Source organism: Scomber japonicus, chromosome 5 (assembly GCF_027409825.1).
Source record: "Scomber japonicus isolate fScoJap1 chromosome 5, fScoJap1.pri, whole genome shotgun sequence".
In the NCBI taxonomy this organism is placed as follows: domain Eukaryota; kingdom Metazoa; phylum Chordata; class Actinopteri; order Scombriformes; family Scombridae; genus Scomber; species Scomber japonicus.
The window spans coordinates 11,897,350-11,922,393 of record NC_070582.1 but is presented as its reverse complement, the minus strand read 5'-3'; the positions used below and the strand labels follow the sequence as shown (position 1 = coordinate 11,922,393).

Below are 25,044 nucleotides of genomic sequence, written 5' to 3'. Positions count from 1 at the left end.
TCAAATTGCGGATTTTTGATGAAAGTTGCCATGTACAGAGTATCTTAAACCTTTAAATAACTTTTATCATAACTGTGCATTAGTGAATTTGTGTCATTTGGTTATTTTTGACACTTTATGTCAATTTGAAAATGAATAAAGGAGGAAATGACCTGCAGTGAAGTCTGAAAACTTGGAAGTGTCACAGCTGTGAATCAGTGCTTCTCATTTATATTTACTCACTTTTACTCACTTTTACTCACTCTTAAAGACATTTCATCAAAGAAGTATGTTGTAGAGAATAATGGAGAAATAATTTCACGTGAGAGCAACATAAATGTGAATAGAAATAAGTGTAAAAAATCAGTCCAGAGCTGGTGTGGAAACAGGATCTGGCAACCAGAAAACACCCGGAATGTGGGAGGGGTAGACTAAGAGTGAACTTTGTCACAAATTTCTCTGAGCTAAGTAACTGTGAGTTCCTCTGACTCCCACTGACGGATGAACGGGTGCACCCTGCAAAAATGATCTGGTTTACAGTTTTAGCCGGACTGGCTATTCTGTCCTTTGCATTCCTGAAATTATATTCCCCATATTTTAAGGACGATTGCGCTTATATTCTGAGGAGCATTAAACTTGGCATCAGGCTCGTCAAATATAAGAAGATCAAACCTTTTTACAGCATCTTGGACAGCTTCTTGGATGCAGTGAAGAGGCATCCCAACAAGATTCTCCTGCACTTTGAAGGTCAGCAGTTCACTTATGGCGAGGTGGATAAAAAGAGCAACAAGGTGGCCAGAGCTCTGCAGGCTGAAGCCCAGCTGAAGGAGGGGGACACGGTCGCCCTGTTTTTGGCCAACGAGCCCAGCTTCGTCTGGACTTGGCTCGGCCTGGCCAAGCTGGGCTGTCCGGTTGCTCTCCTCAACTTCAACATCAGATCTAAGTCTCTCCTGCACTGTTTCTCCTGCTGCGGAGCCAAAGTGCTCATCGCTTCTCCAGGTAAGAGTCAGGGGCGCAGAAACGAGGGGCCCAGCTCTCTGTCTCTCCACCATTACTGCACATGCATGCTTGTTAGGTCCAAAGTACAGTTAGGCCTTTGAGCCATTGATGTAACTGAGCCACTGCTAGAAATGTTACTCTTGCAAAAAACAAAAAAACCATGTTCATGATGGATTTTTGTTGCTTAAACACATTCATTTGACAACTGTTTTACCTTTGAGATAGACATGCAAATATTTGATAAGCTGATAACATGATGGGTCACTATCAGGGCCCCAGCTGCTGGCCAAGTTGACCCCCGTTTTATTTACTCACTCAACTTCAAATCAAATATTCATTGTTACAATCACAATGAAAGGTCAGCCGCACTGTACCATAAAAATCTTACTTGGCCCTCTTTTTCAGCCTCCGTAGATCATTAAACAGATAAGTTAGGATGAAATATAAAACGATGACAAATTAAACTATGCCCAGTACAAACTTTACACTATTCATTTACAACATTGGATACAAGCAGGTTGCCATCGGGTGCAGAGAAAACCAGCTTCACATGGAGTCATCCAGTTCAGCTGTTCTGTTGCTCTACTCTGCCCTGTAGTGTGATCATAACAGTGTATTTATTAATATTCACCATGTTAACACAGTATAAAGTGGAATAATAAAGGGGCCTCATTATGTAAAACTGCAGAAACCTGCCTTTAGGCCATAATAATCTCAGTTTCTATTCTGCTTTAATAGTGCATATTACAGCACAACTGTGCAAATGACTTTGAGCTCATTTTTTGTACAGTAAACCAGAGGCTATTAGTGACTCTGCAGTAGTTTAAAAGAACACCTATGAGCTGCTGAGTAGTTAATTAGCACCACCTAAAACAGCTATGACATTAAAATGCATTAAAATGGACAGATCTGAGTTGATTTTCCACCACGAGATGTCAACACAAACAAATCTATACATTTTCAGATAGATTATCACACCACACATAGAGAGTCAGGGGAGGTTTGGGGGGAAAATAAGCCTAATAATGCAAATCAAGCTTCATTAAATGCTTTCATCACCACTCTCTTAATGATTAACATGTGTTGGTCTGCAGGACAAATGCAAAATAAACTGTGTAAAAACTGAAATTCATGTTCATCACACTGAAATAAGTTTTTTAGGAAAACCAAAATACCAAATCTCAAATATGTAATACCTCATGCTGTGACACATGTTGGTGACATTTAACTTCATTATTTATGCATGAGAACAATCAACTATAATTTCCTGATATGTGAATGTTGTTGCTAGTGTATGATTATATGAAGAACCTCATCATGTGCAAATCTGCTCACGAATAAACCACACCAGATTTTTTTTTAAATATATATATATTTGTTCAAACATTTAATTTGTTTTCTGTTCTGTCGATTCCAACTTCAATCTGTTTTACAACCACAGCAGTGTGATTTTTAAAGTAGTGAACATTTATGAGAATACAGACCAGACAAACACTTTTGTAAAGACAGTGGACGACTCACAGCTGTTTCCCCAGAAAATTAAATCAGGAACAAAAGTTTTAATCACTTTTTTCCCTCATGGATGCAGTCTATGTGCTCCACTTTCATTCCTGATCCAGTTCATGAGAGGTAACACTGCACCCTCAAAATGTCTCCAAGCTCCTATTATGGCTCTAGTCTCACTCCTGAGAAAGGCATACATTTGAGTTGATGTGCCTGCACCATGTGCTCGTATCCCGGTGGGATGTGAGGTAACATGATACAGGCCGACATGTGCAGCATTGCACAACAGTACACTCCCCACATTGTATAGAGCTGAAAGCCTCTGTGTGTTGTTTGTTTTTGCAGAGCTGCAGGACGCTGTGGAGGAAATTTTGCCTACACTGAAAGAGCAGGGCATCAGTGTCTACCTGCTGTCAGATACCTGCAAAATCGAGGGCATCAACACTTTATCTGAAAAGATTTCGCGGGCCTCAGATGAACCTCTGTCCCCGCAGCTCAGAGCCAACATCCACATCAGGAGCACTGCCCTCTACATCTATACGTCAGGCACTACAGGTACAGAAGGAGGCGCCTAGATAACAACCACTGATAAATGAAAAGAAAAAGTGTCATAAAACAGTCAGATAAAACAAATCTGATCCAATATCAGTACAATAAATCCCTCTTTCACAAAGGTTGAACTGTTCAGGTTCAGTTTAAAGTGTTTTGTTAAGGTGTTGATTCAACTTTATTATTCCGGAGGCTGTAGTTTGTAGTGCTTGTGGAAGTGTGCTGCATTATACTGAAAGGTGTTTGTAATATTTTAGGGGTACACTAGTAAATCATTAATGAAGGGTTTTAAGATTCAGTTTTCAATAAGCCATCAGCAAAATGTTGTCAGTCACTTGCAATTATAAATATTAATAAATCATTTAAATGGGTTCTTACAGTAATCCATCAAGTCTGCAGTAATTATGTCGTTGTAAATGGATTTTGGTCCAAATGTCCTGCAGTCTTAATAATAGGAAATAAGTGGTCAAATGTCTCTGGTGAACTAAAGTTAAAAAGGCAAACAACCTGACCTTAGAGATGGACATTCCTGTTCTCTACTCACGTCATACCTACGGGTCCCTACAGGTCTTCTAATGTGATCTGAGTCTGTAGGGACAAACACGTTAGTCTGATTCTGCTGATGAAACTTTAACTTAACAACAACCGATCACTGTGGTTCAGCTCAGAGTTTAATGAACTAAAGCTGTAAACACAACACCTTTATAATGCTGATAGGGGAGACTGTTAACCCACCCTGCAGACATGGAGCAACATTATCATTCATTAGGAGTCATGTTTCTGGGAGTCTGTTTGCTCCTTTTATCTCAATTTTAGTCTCCTCCAACTCCTGAGAAAAACAACAGTCCCTCAAGTAGCTGATGCTGCATTTTGATGTGTGTGCTTTTTTGTGCTGGTGCAGGAGGTTTGCAGGTATTTTATGAGCACGTTTTCACCAAAAACTGCTGCCTGCTGCTAGAAATGACGTTGATGAGTGTGAACAAAAAAAAAACTGAAACAATCTGAAAAATGCTTTAAAAAACTCTCTCTGTAAAACTGAAAGGTGATAATTCTCACTATGAGCGATGCCTTTCAAAGTAATTTCATCATTGTTAATATAACAAACAAATATAATATATTTCATCATTGGTTTGTAGGGCTGCAACTCATTATTAGGGCCCGAGCGCTGACCAGCGCGAAGCCCTATTGTATCTGTCCGGATTATTATTTTTCTTTTTCTTGCACAACGACGGCCTTTTTGCCCCCCTTAACGTGCTTTAAAAGTCACCAAAGTTTGCACGCAAGCCAGACCTGGCGAAAATTTTGATATTTTATGGTTTGCACAAATGGGCGTGGCAAAATGGCTCAATAGCGCCCCCTACAAAATCAATAAAAGCGAGCCCCTCGTGACAGATTGACATAGAGAAACGAAACTTGGTACACATGTTCATCATGTCAAGACGCACCAAAAAGTCTCTTGGACACATACCCTAACACCAACAGGAAGTCGGCCATTTTGAATCAAAATATTGATTTTAATGCAAATTGTGGCATCATATTTGAACGCACTACTCCTAGAGATTTCATCCCATCCACTTCAAATTCACACAGAGTCATCTTGAGACATTGGAGATGAAAATTTATCAAAAGCTTTTTCCCACGTCATTCCTGGTTGCCGTGGTGACGCGGCGAATTTCGATGCTTCGCCATGAAATTTCAAACCCTCATAACTTGACTCCACATGGTCTGAGCTTTTACAAATTTAATATGCTTGTTCAGCGTCCTGGACTGAACACATGTACAGTCTCATATTTAGTGACAGTCATAGCGCCACCTACTGGCAACAGGAAGTCACTTGCGTCATTTGTTCATTAATTACTCCCATAATCTTAAGTATTTATTCCTGAAATTGACTCAGCTGAGACATAAGACCTTGGTGATGCTACATTCTGCAACTCGTGACGCATCATCAAATACCGTTGCCATGACAACACATTCAACGCCATGAAAATACGATTACAGTTTTCAGAGGCAAAGGATGCCTCCACGGTAACGAAACTCAACACACACGTCTGGAGTGGGTTCATTTAACATCCTATATACTTCAATGGGATGGGCGTGGCTACACGGCTCAATAGCGCCCCCTTGAATATTTCAAAATTGCACCTCAGCCTTCCCGATAGACATAGAAGAATGAAACTCGGTAGGTTTATGTATCATCTCCAGACGCACAAAAACGCCATTTGGACCCATACCCTAAGTCCAACAGGAAGTCGGCCATCTTGGGAAAAATGCTATATTTTGGTGATTTTTTTGGTCATTTCCAGGCCTCATATTTGAACGCACTAGTCCTACAGATTCCATCCCATCCACTTCAAATTCACACAGAATCATCTTGAGACATTGGAGATGACAAGTTATCAAAAGCTTTTTCCCCCGTCATTCCTGGTTGCAGTGGTGAAGCGGCGAATTTCGATGCTTCGCCATGAAATTTCAAACCCTCATAACTTCACTCCACATGGTCTGTGCTTTTCCAAATTTAATATGCTTGTTCAGCGTCCTGGTCTGAACACATGTACAGTCTCATATTTAGTGACAGTCATAGCGCCACCTACTGGCAACAGTAAGTCACTTGCTTCATTCGTTGACTAATTACTCCCATAATCTTAAGTATTTACACCTGAAATTAACTCAGCTGAGACATAAGACCTTGGTGATGCTACATTCTGCGACCGAGCCGCAGCCCGACATGCGTGGGGGCGCGAGGGCCCGTTCATCACTGCTTGCAGTTTTAATTATTTTTATTATTGATTAATCTGCCAATTAATCGATTAATCGTCTTGCCTATAAAATGTAGAAAATTATGAAAATGAACATAATAGTTTCCTAGGTGACAAACAGTCCACAACCTGTTTTCTACTCTTATTCAGTTTTCTACCATGTATGACAAAGAAAAGCATTAAATCATGTCTGAGAAGTTGAAAGCAGCTGCAACGAGTAATAGGTTACAAAAATTGTTTCTTGTCAACTCGTCATCGCAGCTCTATTGATTAACGCAGCTTTACAGAAAATATGCCTGTTGGAACATGTAGAGCATGTGAATGGAAAACAGAGAAGTGGATTATGTGGCAGGATTATGTGGCAGGACTGGGCTGATCTCAGGGCGTTTTAGGACCTTTAGTACCTCATCACTTAACTCACTTAACAGGCTCCGTTCAGGCCAACAGGAAGTGTGTGTCTCAAAAGATAGATTTTGGTGGAATATCATTTTAAGCCAAACGTCTCCAGAGATATTGTTGAAGCACAGAGACTCTACCGGATACTAACTGTACCTGCTTTCTTTGACCTTGGAAGGTTTGCCTAAAGCAGCCATTGTCACACATGAGAGGGTGTGGGCTGCCTCCTTCGTCCAGGCGGCTTGTGGATCCACATCAGAGGACATCTTCTACATCAATCTGCCTCTGTATCACAGTGCAGGCTTCCTCATCGGGCTGGCCGGAGGCATCGAGAGAGGTAATGATCCCCGAAAACCTCTCATGAGTCTTAAGAGTGGAAGCATTTACACAGAAGAAGATGATGTAGAAATGTATGTAATGTGGTTTTAATTGCAGGTATGACCCTGGTTTTAAAGAGAAAGTTCTCCGCCTCTCAGTTCTGGGACGACTGCAGGAAATATAATGTGACAGTGATGCAGTACATCGGTGAAACAATGCGCTACCTCTGCAACACGCCCAAGGTAATCCAGACCGACGTGTGTTTAAATTAATTATATTGTCCTGATGTAAGTCTCAGATGTTTTGAATCAAGAGTTCATCTCCTTCTCTACAGAAAGACAATGAGAAGAACCACAAAGTGAGGATCGCCATTGGCAACGGAGTCCGGTCAGACGTTTGGTCGGATTTTCTGAATCGGTTCGGTGACATTAAAGTCAAAGAGCTGTACGCAGCCACAGAGGGAAACATCGGCTTCATCAATTACACATCCAAGATTGGTGCAGTTGGACGAGTCAATCCTGTCCACAGGGTAGGTGGAGGAACATCTGGGGTGTTTTTAGACACAGCTGTATCGTGGCTCCATTTATGGTCCCCAGAAGATGAATCTTACTGACTCTGGTGATCCACTGACTTTGCCTTTAGTGCCACTATAAGGTTCACATGTGGTTTTAAGTCAGATGTCTTTACTATTAGATAACCCTGAAATGTCTTTAAGGATGTAGGTTGTAAAGTTGGTAATCTTTAACTTCAGTGTTTTCCAAATTAAGGGTCAGAGTCGCAAAGTCTCTAACACGGCTGTAGACCGTCAGTCCAGTTTTCCAAGCAAAGCTAATTTAATCAAATATTTTCTGTTAAAAGTGTCCACAAACTGTACGACTTTTAAACTTTTTATTTCTTCCTCCTAGTTTTTCTTCCCCTACACTTTGATCAAGTTTGACATTGAGAAGGAGGAACCCGTCAGAAACTCTGAGGGTCTTTGCATCGAGGCAGCCAGAGGTGAGTCAGTATTACAGGTGGATGCGTACCTCTGTCATTCCTGTGTTTTATCATCTAAGGTACTGTATTGTCACACATACAGTTGTACAGTGAAATTCAGTCTCTGCATTTAACCCATCCTTAGTACTAGGAGCCGTGGACAGCCATTGTACAGCACCTACCTGCTCTTTCTTGAACTACTATACTTAAACTATTATAACTATCATTTAGACAGCTGAAATAAAATGAGTAAAAAAGCAATTCCAAATCATTATTAATTAAATATTTAAGGTTTTAGATTCTCAGACAAAACCAGCCGTTTAAGAATGTTATTTTGGGCTCTGGGGAACTCCGATGGACTCATTTCTTCATCTCTTTGTCAGGTGAGACGGGACTTTTGGTGGGAAGGGTTACTAAGAGGTCTCCCTTTGTTGGCTACGCTGGCAACAAGACGCAGACTGAGAAGAAGAGGCTCCACAACGTCATGAAAAAAGGCGACTTGTACTTCAACACTGGCGACTTGCTTCGGTTTGACCACGAGAACTTTGTGTACTTCCAGGATCGAGTCGGTGACACTTTCAGGCAAGTTGTGTTGATTTTTTTTTATTTTTGCTGTTTTTTAAAAAATTCTCTCACAGGGTTTTTCTATTAATATAATTTTGGCTACATCACTATTTTAAGCTTGTGTAAAAAAAAAAAAGTAAATAAGAGCAACTAAATAGTGAGTAAATAGAAATAGTTCAGATGGTAAAACAGTGTAGAACAGGGGATTTAACCTGCTGTTGCAACCTGATGCAAACATTTGGGGGGTTTTCTGAACAAAAAAGAACTGAAAGGAAATTAAGGATAAGAAATTGTTAAGGATGATGCCTAATTGCTGCATAAGATTTTAAGTGGCAGTCCATCTTGTTCTGTTTTCACTTTCAATAAAGACTTTTCCTTTTCAGTTGTATTTGTTTTGTTGTGACTTCATTAAAAAAAAACCAACAACTCTGTCTTTTATTACAGATGGAAAGGAGAGAACGTCGCCACATCGGAGGTAGCAGATACTCTCTCGATGGCTCAGTGCATTTTAGAGGCAAACGTCTATGGTGTTAAAGTTGAAGGTAAAACCGCTTAAGTCACAAACAGACCTCCAGACATGTTTCACATAAGTTCTATAGTCTAAGAAATGAAAATGAATTGTGAAGTGAAGTGCTGTAGTGTTCATTTTAGCATCATCTGTATGTGAATAAAAATGCTCCGTTAAGGTCATGAGGGGCGGATCGGCATGGCGGCTGTTACTCTGAAAGAAGGGGAAGAGTTTGACTGTTTGGACGCCTACAACAAGGTCACCAACTACCTCCCTGCGTACGCACGACCCCGATTCATCAGGATTCAGGTAACGCTGTTTAATTATATGATCATGTATTTTACACACTGCATCAAACTCATCCGAACCATTTTTATGTAAGAAAAGTGAGATTACAATGTCATTCATCCGTCACATTGATTTTATGGATAGTGTGTTGTCTCTCTTTCCTAAATCCCTGCAATGTGTTTTGCAGCCCTGCCTGGAGATGACAGGAACGTTCAAGATGAAGAAAGTGAAGCTGGTGGAGGAGGGATTCAACCCAGCGCTCATCAAAGACCTTTTATACTTCCTGGAACCTGAGAAAAAGTCGTACGTTCCCCTAACCGAGGAGATTTACAAAGCGATAGGTGCTCGGCAAATCAAACTCTAACACAGAAAAAAAAAGAATAAAACCTCAAGTTACCCGTTTTGTTTATGACGATGTAAGAAAGAGCTCACTCATGGACCTCGTTAACATCAACAACTAATCTCAGGGACAGATGGACTTTTCACCATGTTTGAAGAGACCACTTCTTCTTCTTCTTTTTTTTTTAACAGCTACTGTGCATCTCTGCAGTGTTTGTAAATGTATTTCCATAATGCTGACAGTATGTAACACACAGGTCTGTCTCACATCCACTGTTGTACTTTTATAATAATTAGTAGTTTTTTTAAATAATATCTGATTGTCCAGTTAAATTGTAGCATGTACATTTTTTTTTTTTAATTTGAAGCTGGAATCTTTTTATCATCTAAAGCATTTTTGCATAAGAGTTGAGATTTGCTTGTAAAATGATTCTGATCATATGTAAATTAACTTGGTACAACGTTGGGTATTAAACCTTTAAAACCTACTCATGACACATATTGTACATTTTATCTGCTCTGAGGTTATATACAGGCAGCTTTATCAGTGTGTGTGTGTGTGTGTGTGTGTGTGTACTAATAGTACAGACTGATTAACCTACAGCTTTATCATGTAATATATAACAAGTAAGGAAATGTTTGGATCTTTAAATTGTTCTTTCCCAAATTGCATCTAGAGGCCTCTGATGTGTTTGTGTCATTTCTTTGGGCAGAGGAACTTTTGGCCCTGAGTGACACACACACACACACACACACACACAACGCTGTACTCTACGTTTTTCACAAGCTTAGTCACTTGAAAAATGTGGAAGTCAGAGATTAACTGCAGGTTTCAGAAAGCTAAATCAGACTGGCAAAAAATCAGGAATAAGTTCATAAGTGACTCCGAAAAGGCCCGATGGAACATGAAGCAGCTGTGAATCATAGAAAGCTTAAATTAAGAGTTTCACAATCCAGAAAACAAACAAACAAACAAACAATAACAATAAAAACAGTCCAAGGTGTGTCGATACATGAGACATCTGGAAGTCTGGAGCAACACATAACACCTGAATCATCGGAGCAGTTACTTTAAAAATGAATTTATTTATTAATACAGTGGTATACTTAGAAATGTGTCGCAAAGGAAAAAAAAAACAAAAACAGTTTGAACCGAAGAGAAATCAAAATAAATAAAATGTCAGCCACACAGGAAAATAAACTAGTGTTGGGGTTGAAGCAGTGTTATCATATCAAAAGAAAATAGTACTGATGTGCCATAATAAATTGTCTATTAGTACAAAAATACATTTCAGGGCACACAATACAGCATCCAGTATCACAAATAAAGGAAGGGACCACTCTTCACAGCAGACCCCCTCAAGTACATCTTTTAAAATCATTTAAACCAAGCACTTCTCTATTTTGTAAATAAGAATAAAAAGTTTTCTGACTGTTAAAAATGCCTAAGTAGTGTGTGTGTATATGTTGGTAGAAAAGTCGGACTTATTACTGCTTATGTCAGTTCCAAGGCTCAGGGGTATAACCAGAATACAAACATAACCAATGTAACCGCTTTCTCTTTTTTAACAAACATTTTTCTCTTTTATACAAAATAACAAAGATGTACAAAAGTTCATTTACAGAGAACCAAGGCCATATGCTAGCAATATGTACAGCCACAATTTTAAACATCTTCTAGCTTTTTGTATTTCCTCAGACTTCATATGCATAGCAGTAAAAGAAAGCATACCTTTTCGTCAGCCTCGATTATTCTCGTGTGCTAAATCCGAGTTCACTGTTTATGAGAAAATGCAGAGACAACTTTTTCTTCCGTAGTGATCGCGATAACTGAAGGATCCGATGTTTTTAAAGTTTCACTGAAAAGTTAATATGCAGATAAGGCATCACTGCTTGCAGTGTACGATGGGATTTTCATGTGTTGAACTTAGTAGTAGCAGGCTTGTGGACCTGAGTCATAGCACATGCATAGATCTCTAGACAGCAGGAGTTTGTAAAATCAAGTCAGTATATTTATCTACGGTAAAACAGTGCTACAAAACATCAGTTTTAAACAGAGATCGCCCGGTCAGAACAAACAGGCGTCTGATACTAATACTTAACCTTCATTCTTATCTTTTTTTTTTCTTTTTTCTTTTTTTTAATCTTTACGATGCCTACGTCATCCTTCATCAGTCAGGCTCAGCATTTCTCAAGTCCTCAGAGATCCTTCATGAGTGAAACGCATGACCACAGAACTCACAAACAAAAGTTTTGCATATACCAACTTTGCTGTTTGTGAGTGTTTGCTGTTGTTTTTTTGTTTTTTTTAAACAGTACGCAAAAATACCATTGCAATATTAAACAAGTTTTCCAAAATTTTCCTTTTTTTTTTCTCTTTGCACTTCTTTGACCTTTTACAAAATTAGCTAAAAATGTCAAAATGAGATTATTCAGTCTGTGGCACTGGTCATGCATTCCAACTTCAGTTCCTTTGTTTAAATAACTTGTTTTAATCTTTATTTTTTGCAAGCCTTGAAAGCACCGAAAAAAATGAAAGAAAAGAACAAGAGTACAGCCGTGGGGATGCTGGACTCCTCCGACTCTCCTTGTGTGTGTGTTTTCTTTTTTTTCCTCCTTTTTTTCTTTTGGGCACAGTAAACAACGTGAGAGTGTCAAGTTCGTACTTCATCAAGCATTTTGCACCCCTGCCATGACGGAGGGAGCACAGCAGGGGCAAACTGAGGCTCCCCTGTTTATCACATTCAGTAACAGGCCAGCTGTTGCCCTCTTCAGAAGTGGTCAATGAGCACAGACACACAGTTTGCACCCACCAGGTAGTTTGGATCTCCAGGGAGAGATTTGTTCTGCCAGGTTTTAGGATCACCTGCGGGAAATAGACACATGATGTCAGCTGCTGGAGAACCGCCCTTCCTCTTTAAAATATAGACAACATAAACAAGGCAGATGCTCAAAGCAAAAAAAGAAAAAAAAAAAGAAAAAGTTTTTAGCAATAAAAAACATTGTTCATCTGATACCACTTATAATTATATTATAATATATTATCATTTAATGCATCAATTAACGAATCAATTTAATGCATCAATTAACGCAGGATGTATAATGAGCTCCTATTATGTGATTAGTTGATGCTATATTTAATGAATGTTAACTCAGTTACTTCTTACATTCATTTATATGTCACCAAATTAACAGTGATCAAGTTACATAGAAAAAAAGGAGAGCTTCAGCTTCTCTGAGAACACAACAGCAGCTTCTCATACAAATATCAAGTTGTTCTTATGAAACTCGGCAGTCACATATGAGTGTTTTTGTTTTTATTTCATTATATTTACTTGTTTACTTGAAAACCCAAAAAATATGGAGCAGGTTGGGTGAAAACAGTCAGACCTGTTAAAGCTAACAGAACTGCACCTGATACAGTGACTGCTTGGTGGTGACTTGTCTCCTCTAAAGTAAATATCATGACGCTAAATTGCAAATGACAACTTAATATACATTAAAACTCACAAAAATGATATCAAAATAGTAATAGTACATAAATACTGTTGTGTTTTTGGAAAGGCGGATTACATGCATGAGTTTGACCTGTGTGACTTGATTCCAGATAATTTGGTGACATAAACATTAAAGTCTGAAGTCACTGTGAGTTAATGAGCGTTCACTGATCACATTAACTCACAGCAACTCTGTCATTTATTAATGCGGATGAGCAGGAGTTCATAATACATTCTGCATTCATTTATGCATTAAATTATATAATCTGTTAGCTGCATTATGTAAGCACACCTTCTGCACCTTCATCATAAAGAATGATCTTACATCTTACATAAAAGTCATGATTACAGCACAAGCAACATAACTGCAGGTAAAAAAAAGGTCAAGCTTTGTTAATCCATAACAAAAAACTGAACTCAAAACTGACAGCAAATAAACTGCATGCTTTTTGTAACACCGTCTTCTCTGTTCAAAGCAAATAAAGAAAGCAATTAAAGAAAAGGGTGGCATTTGTAACGATTATTTTCACTATCTGTTCATCTACAGATTCTTTTCTAAATTAGCTGATTAAGTGTTTGGTCTGTGAGATGTCAGAAAAGAGTTTAAATTGCTTATCTTGTTCAACCTGAAGTCCAAAACTGTAAGATATTCAGTTTAATGTCAGATAAGACAAAGAAAAGCTTCACTATTGAGGAGTTTTCTTGGCATTTTAGTTGCCGATTAATTTTCTGTCGATGGACTCAGTTAACAGTTAATCGACTAACAGCTGCGGCTCTGGTGACGTTGTGTTGTGTCTTTTTTTACTAAATTTATATGATTGTTAGGAAGCTCAAGATTTGGATACAATCTTGAAATGTATTAAAACAATAAAAATAACTCAAATCTCCAAACAGCACATGCATGATGAAGAAGTGAGGAGAAAAAAAAAGAGATGATTAAAATTATTCAGACACAAATTAATTCTCTGCTATAAATCACCAAAGGCAGCCCACAGACCCCAAAAGGACAGAGAGAGGACAGCGTACCCGACGAGGAGTCGGAGGATTTTAGAGCAAAAGACCAACCATCAGGGGTCATAGACGCACAGTGAGGTAAGCGCAGCTCCACCGGCTTCAGGAACTTGAGTCCGTGAGGGCCGCACATCACCAGCGGACTTAGCAGCGTTTCTCCTGCAAAGACACACGGCAAGATTTTTAATCCAGAAATCAAAACATGCAGGAATTCATCAGCACACAAACACAAAGGCAGGATTATTTATAACAAGAGGAAGTATGGATTCTGTTGTCTTCGTAGTGGAAGAATATTAAATGTTGACTGACTTGCTGGGTTAATTAAACTACAACACTCCTCTGGTGTTAAATGTTAAGTATGGAGAACAGATTTATAACTGTACATATAACTAAATGTCTTTTTTACATATTCCATCTATTTAAGGCTTAATTCATACAACTCATAATAAAGATGTGTAGTGTTCTATGTTTAGATTGTTTGCTGTAACTGTTCCTGACCTCATAGCTTTAATTATCTGATGAAGGTACGGCTGAAACTTTATCTTAATGTAAACATTTATTAATATGCATATCTGCAGCAAAAAAAAAAACCCAACAAAACTTCCTGTTTACTGTAAATACTTTTCTCAGATGTAGTTTCTTGTTTCTAACTTCTTGTTTTCTGACATTTTCAGGACAGAAACGGTACCGTGGGACTCACCTTTCTCCTTGTCGAGGGGGGGCAGGATGCTGTTGTCCCGGCACACCTTGAAGTAAATCTCCTGCTCCACGCTCTCGGGGATGGCACCCTGGGGGATGATGATGCTGACGCCCGTCTCGATGGAGCTCAGGACCCCCCCGTTACAGTTGAAGATCCCTCGAGCGGTGGCCACCACAGTGTGCCCTTCATCCTCGTCGTCATCGTCCAGCGCACTGGGGCTGAGGAACAGAGGCACAGAAGTCAGTATCATCAGTCAAAGCAGCGCAGGCAGAGAGTAATGCACAGCAGAGTGCAGAAAAGCAAACCCCCCCGAGAACAAACACGTCTCGTTCTGCCTCTGTAACTTCTCTCCAGGAACTTACTGGTGCTGTTTGATTTGAGTAAAATTTATGAGCGTCGTACCTTACAGGGATGGCCTTAGGGATGGCGTTGATGTTATTGTGCTGGTATTTGGGTCTGTTGTCCATAGTGCGCGTGAAAGTGTCCAGGCCGCTGTCGTGGTCCAGGGGCTGTGGTGACAGTTGAGGCTTTCCACCGCTGTTGCTCACCACGCCGGCCTTGCTGAGGAGGTCCGTCTTCACCTGTGTGTCGTTGGGCAGGAGGTTGTGGTTGAACTTTGGGCTCTCAAATTTGCGCTCGAAGGGCCGGGCTGAGCTGGTGTAAGGCTTCGGGACATAGCGGTTGTAGGTAGTGGGAGCACCAAGGGTCTTTGGGGCTGCTGTGTCAGTGCCGTTGACGGGGGACTTGTCAGGGAGGCCCCTCGGAGGCAGGTAGCCGCCTGGTGTGGGTTCGTCCCTGCTAGCCGGCCTGAGAGCTGCCAGCTCAGGTTTAGGATTGGGCGAGCTCAGTGGCTCAGGTATAGAGCTCCCTGCAAATATTGAGGGAGGAAACAATCACTGAAATACAGTCTTGATCAAATGATTATATCTTTAGCAGGTTAGATAATGATCTATTTTTATTTAGAACAGGCACAATAAAGCAATAACATTTTCTGCATGTGTTGTGAGCTTAAACAATTAGTTAATGGATTATTAGTTAATGGATTATATTAGTTCCAGCTGCTCAAATGTGTAGCACTGCTCTGTCTATGTGATAGTAAACTAAATATCTTTGTGTTTTAGACTATAATGAAACTTGAATAATTTGAAGATGTGATTGAATCTACAGATTCATTAATAATTAAATTGATTCTTAGTTGAAGCCCAAAACGACAGATCTGAAGAGCAGAGGTGACACATTATTGCATATTTATGAACTCTAGATAAATATTACATTATATATGAGAGTCAGACAGGAAAGGTTATAGAGCTCACCGTCACTGGGGCTGAGTTTAGGCAGCGTGTTGGGTGGGATGGCGGAGGCAGGTGGCCCATACTGAGAGGAGGGGCTGATCTGAGGCAGGGGTTCGTATCTTTTCTCTACTGGACTCACTTTCTCTACACTCTCAACTCTGCAGCAGGACAACACAAACGACACAATCAATAAAAAAACAAGTGTGATTCTGCAGCAGGTGTGAGTACAGAGCTCAGGACAGTCCCGTGTGTGGTCGTACCTGTTGTACGGGTACGACAGCTGAGCAGGTTTGGGCAGGTCATGGAAGCGATTGATGCCAGGACTGGGCTGGCCCATGGCTTTGCTGTCGAAGCTACGGCGATCAAAGTAGGACAACTGCTTCCTGTAGTACTCTTCATCCTCATCTGGGTCATAGTGGTTGGAACGCACTACATCATCCAGAGGTTTAGTGTGAGGCTTCTGTGGCTCAGGAGCCCTGCGGAGGAAGCCAAGGACAACAAGTGAAACAGCTGCAAAGTATGAAAGTATGACAGCGGACAATATGACCTGGAGTTATTTATTCTTACATCTTTTTTTCCTAGTACTTAACAGCAGTATAACAATAATTTATAATGATGTGACCTGGACCAAGATAACCTGCATAAAAAGGATGGACTAATTTACTGATTAAAATGTATTAATTGATTTGGGTTCTAGATTTGACTTAAATCCTACTGTGCCAGCAGTAGTGATGGTGTTAGCTACAGGTCTGATGGGGCTGAAAGAAACTCCACAAAATAGGGATTAAACACCTCCCTACAGCATAATCTGTTGTCAAAACAATCCTAACGTAAGTTTATAGGTGTAAACAGTCAGCAACATTTCATACCTAATGTTACTGTTTACTCCAGGCAAAACTTTGTATGATCAGTTTATCAAGTATGATGTTTTGTTTTAGATGAACTACCCAGCAGCATATAATGTAGTTAGAATTAGCTCCTCCTCCACCAGCTACACATTAAAATACTGCACAGACAGTAATACATCACTAAGAATAATCCAATAGTATAATAATTAGATGGGCCTCAATACTTCTTCCATCATTTGTGATGTTCCTAATAGTCTTTTGGATCTTTACACACCACATACTGTAAGTCTAGCTTCCAGCACAGTGACTCAGCTCCACTAGGTGGAGCTCAAACAACAATGTATGAATTAAAAGACGCTTTTTGCAGCGTTCTTTGAGTTGTCCTTCACCTACCTACTCTACAGCCTGAAGTGCTATAATGAGGACTACACACCTATAGGTGGACTTCTCCTGCTCCAGGTTGCTGAGGGAATTAGCTTTGAGGACTGGGCCAGGTGCATTCACAGGTTTGGGAACATCTGCAGGCTGAAAGGCAAAGAGAGGATGTGTTTAGTGCTTCTTGTATCTTACTCGAGTTTCATAGAAAGTTTGCAGAAAATGTTTGAGCTAATGAGCCGACAGCTCTTACCCTGACTGCAGGTGACTCTCCTTCTTTAGCCCTGTCCATAGATACAGACCGTTTATTCTCAAACATCTTGACTCTGTTGAGCACTGACTGCGGCTTCATGGCCGGGTCCTCATCCATGTCTTCCCGGGGTGGCGGGGGCAGCGGTTTGGAGCCCGGAGAGATCGCTTGCTCGCCCGGTGAGGAAAGGGTCTCTGATTTAGGAGGGGGAATGGGTGGTTCAGAGTTCATCATGGGCTCATGCATCCCTGGCTTGTAGCCCCGGCTTGGAGGCCCCGGAATGTAGGTGGGCCTCAGACCAGAGTCGCCGTAATACTGCTTTGGGGGCTCCGGTGATCGAGGTGAATTAATGGGGAAGCAGTGAGGTTCTGACTCGTAAGGAGAGCGGGCTTCATAGCCTGTTGGAGGTGGGGGTGGGGGTGGCTCATCATAACGAATGGGCCCAGGTTTACTGTGGCGTGGTCTGCCATCGTACCCGACAGGTGGGGCCTCATCGTAGCGTGGCTGAGGAGGGCTGTAGTCCCTCGCTGGCCCATCCTCGTAGGGGGACCTGGGGTTGTAGCCCATGGGTTGCTGGTGGCCCGGCTGGTAACCTGCGGGCTGGGAGGATGAGGTCTGCTGGTCGTAGGGGGGCCACTGTTCGTTGTAATGAGGCACACGGTTGTCGTAGTGCAGGTGAGAGTCAGTGTTGTGAGGCTTTGGTTCTGTGTAGCCGCCTCCATCGTAACCGTAAGGCGGGTGGTCGTATTCACGGTATGGCTGTTTGTCCTGGTACGGCGGCTGGTGACTGTAGCTCATAGACTGCTTCAGGCCATGGTTGACTCGCATGGGTTCGTCCATACTGTACAGATCTTTCTTGTACATCTGTGAAGAAACGACATTGAATGAATACATCTGTCACATCATCATTTTGAGCTCCTAACAACCACCATATTGAAGGACAGAGAGTCAGGGAAAAAGGGTTTCCCAACACCAGATTAAAATTAACTCAAAGATTAAATTCAGTACTGGGAAATAAAGTGAAATCTTAAAAGAAATGAACATTTAAAATATTAACTAAACTATTTCTTTTAAAAACCCTCATAATTTAATTCAACATCAAGTCAAAGTGCAAATTACACAAGCAAACATTTGTCCATTGTTCAAAACAGTTCTGAATGCCTGTTTGACAAGATGCCTTTCAAGAATGATGATGATATTCACAAGTAGATCTTACACATTAACACGTTTTATAAATAGTGGACTAACAAGCAATTTGTACATTTCTGAAAGGCCTCATTTCAAACATATGATGTGTAGCCTGTAGACAGCAAATCTAGTTACAGTACTTCCTATGGAAGAAGGTTTGTTTGTTGGCATCTACTCAGAACAAAACTATGGAACAGAAGACATAATGCAGTGTGTTGATGTAGGTGTGTCTTTCCATAGGGAGAATTGCTTGATGGAAATCATTACCAATAGTACTGTCTGCAGGTTAGCTTTCATCATGCAACCAACATTCAGTTTGCATCTAATGCAACGTCAAACTACTGGCACTACAACAGACGACACATCTACCATTACGATGCCACTGTAAGTGCTACTATTGTTCATCTACTGAGGAGAGTTAAAGCTGAAAGGAACCCAAAAAACATTAGGAGCCATGCAAAGGAAGTAAGAGGCAACAGTTAGGGCTGGTTGTGGATGTCTTCACCCTGGTCAAAGACTCAGATGTACCAGTCCTTCTGGTCTCCCAGCCCACTGTGGTGCATGTGGACTAGTCTGTCACACATTTTCTCTGGGAGCCAGAGGCACACAGTGGGCTCAGTGAGTCACACAGTGTGGGCATGTCATGCAGAGAGCGAGTGGAAAGCATGTGCGAGAAGACAGGCAGTTAAAACAGCAGGCTGGGGCCCAGGCCCGGTCCGAGTGGCTGGTGAAACAGCGGGTACCTTTGGTTCTGGACCAGGTGGTCCAGACGGGTGGGGTTCATGTGGTGGTGGTGGGGGCTGAATAAGCTCAGGGGCAGGGCTGGGACTGCTAAGTGAATCAGCCTGAGGAGCTGCGGCTGCAGCAGACGGCTCCTCTAGGTGCATACCCTCTAGCTGTACAGGTTGCTCAACAGCAGGGGGTGCTACCACCGTCGGAGGCAACGAGGGCATGGGCAGAGCAGCCTCATCTTGCTGTGAAATATTGTTAAAAGACATTTATAACACAGCCTGCCAAGGGCACACAAAGTACACCTCACCCCGACACCATGATCTTCTTCCTTACACTGAATCAGTTTTACACCGGCCAGAGAATGCTCTTGCAAAAATGTGGTTTTAGATAACATACCAGTAGCTTCTAAAACATGTTTATTACTTAACAAAGCACATGTAATCTTAACAAAGGTCAGGAAACAACACTGAACACAAAGGAGCTACTCCTCTGCTCTGCAGTCATATACTTTAAGCCATACATCCATCTCTGACAGGCACAGCCTGCAGTGGCTTGCCTGCAAAGTGAGATATGAACTTTACCTGCTGCGGAGCGGCCATCTTGAAACCAGCAGGGTCTATACGACTGGCTGGGTCAGGCTGCACTGGGTGCTGGTATCCAGGGTAACCAGGAGTGTCCTGAATTACAGGTGGGTCTTCTCGCACAGGTTCGGAAGAGCGGGTGATGGCGGGCTCCGTGGGCAGACCCACCTCATCATTCAAAGTCTCATCTAGCTCCTGGTCTGTGTACGCTCCACCCTCTGTGTCAGTGTCCTCATAGTCTGAAGTGTGGCGGCTGTCTGTGCTGTACATCGAGTATTCGCTACCTGGCGCCGACAGGTAGGAAAGACGGTCATCGTGGATATCCAAGTCATCCTCTGTAGTACCATCCGCCTGAGGAGAGCAGAGAAACATTACCTCATGGCTCCAGCAGATCTCATAATGTTGTTCTATGATATGGATTTACAAAACCTAAACGGCCCCTCTCTCACCTTGCCCTCCGACACCCACACCAACTGGTTCTGCTGCTGCTGGATGGTCTCTTTAAGTGCTCCGTACCAACCATCATTCATGTTGTTCAAGTTGATGGTGGCTAAGAAAACATTTTAGAGTAATTTCATCAAGTTAATACATTTAAAAAACAGACAATTCACTTTCTTCCAGTCTTTCAACATTCTGCGCCCACTCACTGGTGAACAGGTGGTGATTATTCTTCCTCAGTTTGATGGCTCGCTCATAGAGCTTCCTGGCACTCTTCCTGGACTCTGGACACAGTCTGGTCCTCATGTTCTTCACACCTTGCTTATTATCAGGATTTAGGAAGACTACGATCGGATACCACTGAGCATAGTTCAGCCTATCCACAGCATTTGGGGTGATGTCCAGCACAGCGTGTTTGTCCTTCATGAAATAAAGACAGAGAAAGGGAAGCATGAAGAACATGTGATTAAATAGTCTGAAAGTTAATCAACAATGCATTCATTATAAATAAAAAGAGGAGGCATGCTCACTCTGTCAATGATTTGCTTGATGGTATGAAGACGAATGATTCCTGAACTACGCTGGTCAGTTCCTGCATCTCTCGGTTCACTCTCTGGGAAACAAGACAGAAGAGATTTACGTCAAACAAACAAACAAAAAAGATACTATTATGATTTGTGTCAGTTGCAATTATATTTACAATTTATATTTACAAACTTACTTGCAAGCTCAAAAAGATCTGGCTCTTCTCTGGAGAGTTTTTCTCGAGCAACATCAGCGATGGGCCCAAATATCACGACAGGTCTCAAGAAACCAGCTGTTTAAAAAGAGAATGAAAATAAAATGAGCTCACTAATGGTGCTTTCCCACTATATAGTTCTAGCACTACAATAAGAATGCAGCATAAGTCTCACATTGACATTTATGGACAAGCAGATGTGGCCAGATTTCTCACCTTCTCTCAGTACAACCCTTTCATACGCCGGGAACTTTGTCTGAACTGGCTGGGAGGAAAGGTCCTCTCGGCTCTTCCTCAGGTTCCTCTTCGAGCTGCGAAGACCACGGAACCTCCAGAAGTCCGCCCTGTCGCCCCCTGCTGTTTTGGGGAGAGTGTATTGCACGCTGGAGAGCTGCTCCGCTCTGTTGACACATAGCAGGAAGAGGGATAGTTCATAATGTAACACAAGCTAATGGATGTGTCATAAACTTGGCACTGCTCACTTCAACACTGCCAGCAACTAAGTACATTTCAGGGCAATGATAACAATAACAAACTTAATACAAATAAGGAGAATGACTGTCCACTGTTGTGACAAACATTTATCTAGCATGTCATTCTCTTGAGAATGTATAATTAAAGCCAAAGTGTTAGAGTCACCTGTTTTTATTAGGGATGATGCCCCTCTCCACCTCCTGGTGGTTCTTGCCGATGCGAATAGCCAGCCAGGAGCCCAGTTTTCCATTATAGAGAGTGTCCACAACACGGAACACCTCGCCCTTATTAAAGCTTAACCCATACGGAGATTCCTTCTCATATTCAAAGTGGGTCCGGATGTAGAAGGAGTCGCCAACATCAGACTCCACGATCCGCCGATACACTGAACAGGACAGAGCAGAGAGTCAGATCCACTGGACCAATGAGGCCGATAGAAATCAAGGTCTTGTTGTTTCCCCTTACTCACTTCACTTACCATCTTTCTTCTTCTGGGCAAGAATTGTGACCTCTTCACCCTTAGGAAGGTCAAGGAGGAACAGCACCGCCTCCTCGCGGATTATATTTGCAAAATCTACATTATTTACCTGGAATTTGGGAAAACAGAGATTACTGTGTCATACTTTTTACATAATAACTTCCCTGCTATCTAGTACTTTTCACTTTAATTTAAGCCTTCATTGTATATTGTGTGCACAACAGAAAGTGTAAATCACTATTTAAATTTAGGTTTAAATTTCTCTTCCTGTTCTCAGCATTGCCTGGGAAACTGCAGGTTTTACTGCACTGCAAGAACCAAAGTCATTCCTCATTATACTGGGAGAAAAGAGGAGGAGGTACAAGCAGTGAGATATATGGCTGTGAGGAAATGGAACAAACACAGCGAGAGGAAACACAGTTTTTTGTGTGTGTGTGCTCCCTCGGGGATATTGCTAAGAGACCGGCCTGGAGGTAAAGGAATTTTGGAGCTGCCAGCGTGTAAAACCGCAAATAAAAGGGAAAGCTTGAGACGCATACCCCATAAAACATGGCTGTTTACAGACACTATCAGATACCCATTGTTAAAACAAAGAGATCAATTGCAACACACAGTTTTTGATGTATAACTTTTTTTCCAGCAACAACTAAAGTAAAACAACCACATCAACTCTGAAAACTGCAGCCAGCTCATACACTGCACTGTGTAAAAAATAAAGTATCTACCCTGAGAATTTGGTCGCCCTCCTCCAGTCCCTCCTTAGCAGCTGGGCTATCCTCCAGCACTCCAGCGACGAAGATGCCCACATCATTCCCCCCAGCCAGCCGCAGCCCCACACTCTCCCCCTTCTTGAACTTCACCAGTTTCATGCTCGGCCTAAGGATGAGGGAAGAAGACAATAGTTAAGGCTGCTTTTCTTTGACATGGCACCATTTGATGGCGTTTCCTTTTCTCCAATGCAAACTACACTTTATGAATAATAAGTGAATCTTGGCTGCCAGCCAGGTTTTTCTTTTGTTGAGAGAGTGTTTACTTTTTAGTGAGTTTGCAAAAGCAAGGATGTAAAATTGCTCTTTAGAAAAGGAAATATACAATCCTAGAGAACATTTGAATTCATTTCAACGTTTTAGCTATGGACCAAAATAACCACAGACAAGTGTTTGTCTCATGCACAAGCACTGACACATTGTGCATTCAGTCATATTCAAAGCCACTTATTCAACTTGCCAGCAAACAAGTGCGTGCAACGTTTTTTAAGGCAGTGAATTCTCTGCTTTCTATAGATAACTCAGGGCACGATGTGCACAGGAGCATTTCAAAAACTGTCAAGATGTGCGGTCGCTATGGAACTGCACATTAAAAGTTTCCTCTCACAGTCGCCTTCTCATCTGATTAAGTGTACTGAGAGCTAATGGACTTTTGGCTGTAGTTCCTCAGGAGACTTGTATATTTTATGGTATGGTTTATGATGCTGTTGATTTTTACCGTAGGATGCTATCGTCATGAGCAGCGCTTGGCACAGGGGCATCAGAGGGACTGACTGGCAGGTCTACATCCGGCTGTCCAGGTTGAGCATACACCGGCTTGGGCTCTGAAAACACGAAGTAACGAGACAAGTGATTAACATGCGCATGCTTGAAAAAAGGAAAACACCCACAACACTGTAACAAATTAACATCACTACATTTACATAAGTTTAATTGAGAATAATTGCACTGAAGAAAAACACAACTGCTCAAAACCACACAGGCAAAACATTATCACATTGACACTTGTGCACACAAGCACACACACAAACTCAAGGCACACAGCGTCCTGAGCAGGGAGGTCAAACAGAAAAGCAGCAGAGTGCTGCAGGCCGGGGAGGAACGTCAGACTCGATCAGCTCATACGGTTTATTGTCACTTGGCTCTAGGCAAACTCAGCCATGCTCAGCAGGCGTCTGGATCTAACTTTTTTTTTGTATTTGTGCTTATAAAAAGGGCAAAAATGACGAGTTCAAACAAGATTTCATTTCACTATTATGAAGTCATCTGAATGTCTGATGCTGATGACAGACAGGGAAATACTTGCTGAAATGTTTCGTTGCCTTACAAGTATAATAAAAACGGAGTGTTGTATCTCTGACCTGGGAGTGGTGGGAGTTGTTTCTCCTCTCTGGCAATAGCCGGCTCCTTCGGTTTGGGCAGAGGAATCTCTTCTGCTAGCTTCGCTGGTGTTGAAGCCGCTTTCGAGACCCGTTCATCATCACGACTTCTGTGACTGCAGACAAAAATAGATTTTGTACAATTTATCTTATGAAAAGGACGACATTATAAATAGTGTATTCAGGAGATGTTGAGCTTGGAGGCAGTCTTGACTACACACTACAACTAGGCTGTACTCTCAATTGAAAACCTACACAGTATTTAATTTCCTCCTCAGTTCAGTGGACACGCTCCAGCTGAGAAAAGAAAAAAAGGTGAAAAGAACAGTTCAGGTCTGAAGCTGTATCTTAGTCTTGAAGGTCACAACTTTGCCTTTCCTCTCTTTTGTGCTCTATTTTTAGAGCAGCTTATCTAAGGTGTCAGAGTGGATTCTGTCCTCCAGGTGAATTTCACTGTGTGGCTCTGGCTAAAAACCAGGAGAGGTTTGACTTGAATGCCAGTTTTTAAACGGTACGGCTGAGCAAACTGATGCACAGTGACCCAAGCCAATTATGCCTGGAAATGATGACAGGATTTCCTTGTGTTTTTGATAAATTGTGTATATACCAAAGAGTTTGACAGAGAGGACTCAGAAGAGAACAGAGGGGAAGCTAAGCCAACTTCCCAGTGGTACAGCTTACTGGCACAACCTCACTGGCAAAGTACTACATTATTCACAAGGTGAGGTGAGGGACAAAACTACTAAGAAGGACCCTGTTTGAAGTGACTGCAGTGGAACAAACTTCTCTTTCAACTCATCCTGGAGGTGGCCCTACTTTTAACTGCCAACTTCCTGGAGTGAGAGAAAGGTCACAGGTCACACAAATCAGGTTTAGATAAACAATAGCATCCCTTCCCAACATCTCCTTCCTGCTGATTAAAATACTTTCTTAAATGAATTATTCAAGCGTTTCAGTGGCTTAGATGTCAGGAAATCATTACAAAACATTTTTGCTTTTTGTGAGCACTGCTGAAAAAAAATCTGTTCAACAGAGAAGAAAGAGCATTATTAAGCCAGACATCCACAGATATAAAGAAAGGATTCCTGACAAAAGCTCAGCCACATGAAAAAAGAAGA

At 41.6% G+C, this 25,044-nt stretch overlaps 2 protein-coding genes across 11 annotated transcripts in view; one reads left to right on the top strand and one right to left on the bottom strand.

Moving 5' to 3' along the window:
- The first annotated feature begins 461 nt into the window (after nucleotides 1-461).
- Nucleotides 462-9,707, top strand: zgc:101540 (hsFATP2a_ACSVL_like domain-containing protein). Its single transcript, XM_053319806.1, has 10 exons — nucleotides 462-978; nucleotides 2,827-3,036; nucleotides 6,364-6,522; nucleotides 6,621-6,745; nucleotides 6,838-7,032; nucleotides 7,409-7,499; nucleotides 7,862-8,060; nucleotides 8,487-8,584; nucleotides 8,729-8,859; nucleotides 9,026-9,707. Exons 1-10 carry the CDS (start codon nucleotides 504-506, stop codon nucleotides 9,200-9,202), a joined length of 1,860 nt encoding a protein of 619 aa, XP_053175781.1. The 5' UTR covers nucleotides 462-503; the 3' UTR covers nucleotides 9,203-9,707.
- A 536-nt stretch (nucleotides 9,708-10,243) lies between these two features.
- tjp1b (tight junction protein 1b) overlaps nucleotides 10,244-25,044 on the bottom strand; it is a 36,523-nt gene continuing 21,722 nt past the window's right edge. For 4 of the 10 annotated variants that reach the window (XM_053319788.1, XM_053319791.1, XM_053319789.1 and 1 more), the window contains exons 9-28: nucleotides 23,909-24,042; nucleotides 23,266-23,371; nucleotides 22,506-22,656; nucleotides 21,781-21,889; nucleotides 21,468-21,687; nucleotides 21,045-21,229; nucleotides 20,811-20,906; nucleotides 20,620-20,702; nucleotides 20,299-20,509; nucleotides 20,101-20,201; nucleotides 19,652-20,002; nucleotides 19,082-19,312; nucleotides 17,154-18,014; nucleotides 16,959-17,050; nucleotides 15,938-16,153; nucleotides 15,699-15,835; nucleotides 14,788-15,253; nucleotides 14,386-14,603; nucleotides 13,701-13,844; nucleotides 10,244-12,043 (exon numbers count right to left, since the gene is read on the bottom strand). In XM_053319788.1, coding sequence (XP_053175763.1) covers nucleotides 11,949-12,043; nucleotides 13,701-13,844; nucleotides 14,386-14,603; nucleotides 14,788-15,253; nucleotides 15,699-15,835; nucleotides 15,938-16,153; nucleotides 16,959-17,050; nucleotides 17,154-18,014; nucleotides 19,082-19,312; nucleotides 19,652-20,002; nucleotides 20,101-20,201; nucleotides 20,299-20,509; nucleotides 20,620-20,702; nucleotides 20,811-20,906; nucleotides 21,045-21,229; nucleotides 21,468-21,687; nucleotides 21,781-21,889; nucleotides 22,506-22,656; nucleotides 23,266-23,371; nucleotides 23,909-24,042 — 4,207 coding nt within the window. In that variant the 3' untranslated portion in view covers nucleotides 10,244-11,948. The remainder of the gene's footprint in view (nucleotides 12,044-13,700; nucleotides 13,845-14,385; nucleotides 14,604-14,787; nucleotides 15,254-15,698; nucleotides 15,836-15,937; nucleotides 16,154-16,958; nucleotides 17,051-17,153; nucleotides 18,015-19,081; nucleotides 19,313-19,651; nucleotides 20,003-20,100; nucleotides 20,202-20,298; nucleotides 20,510-20,619; nucleotides 20,703-20,810; nucleotides 20,907-21,044; nucleotides 21,230-21,467; nucleotides 21,688-21,780; nucleotides 21,890-22,505; nucleotides 22,657-23,265; nucleotides 23,372-23,908; nucleotides 24,043-25,044) is intronic. The other 6 variants (XM_053319792.1, XM_053319797.1, XM_053319793.1 and 3 more) reach the window with 4 other exon arrangements.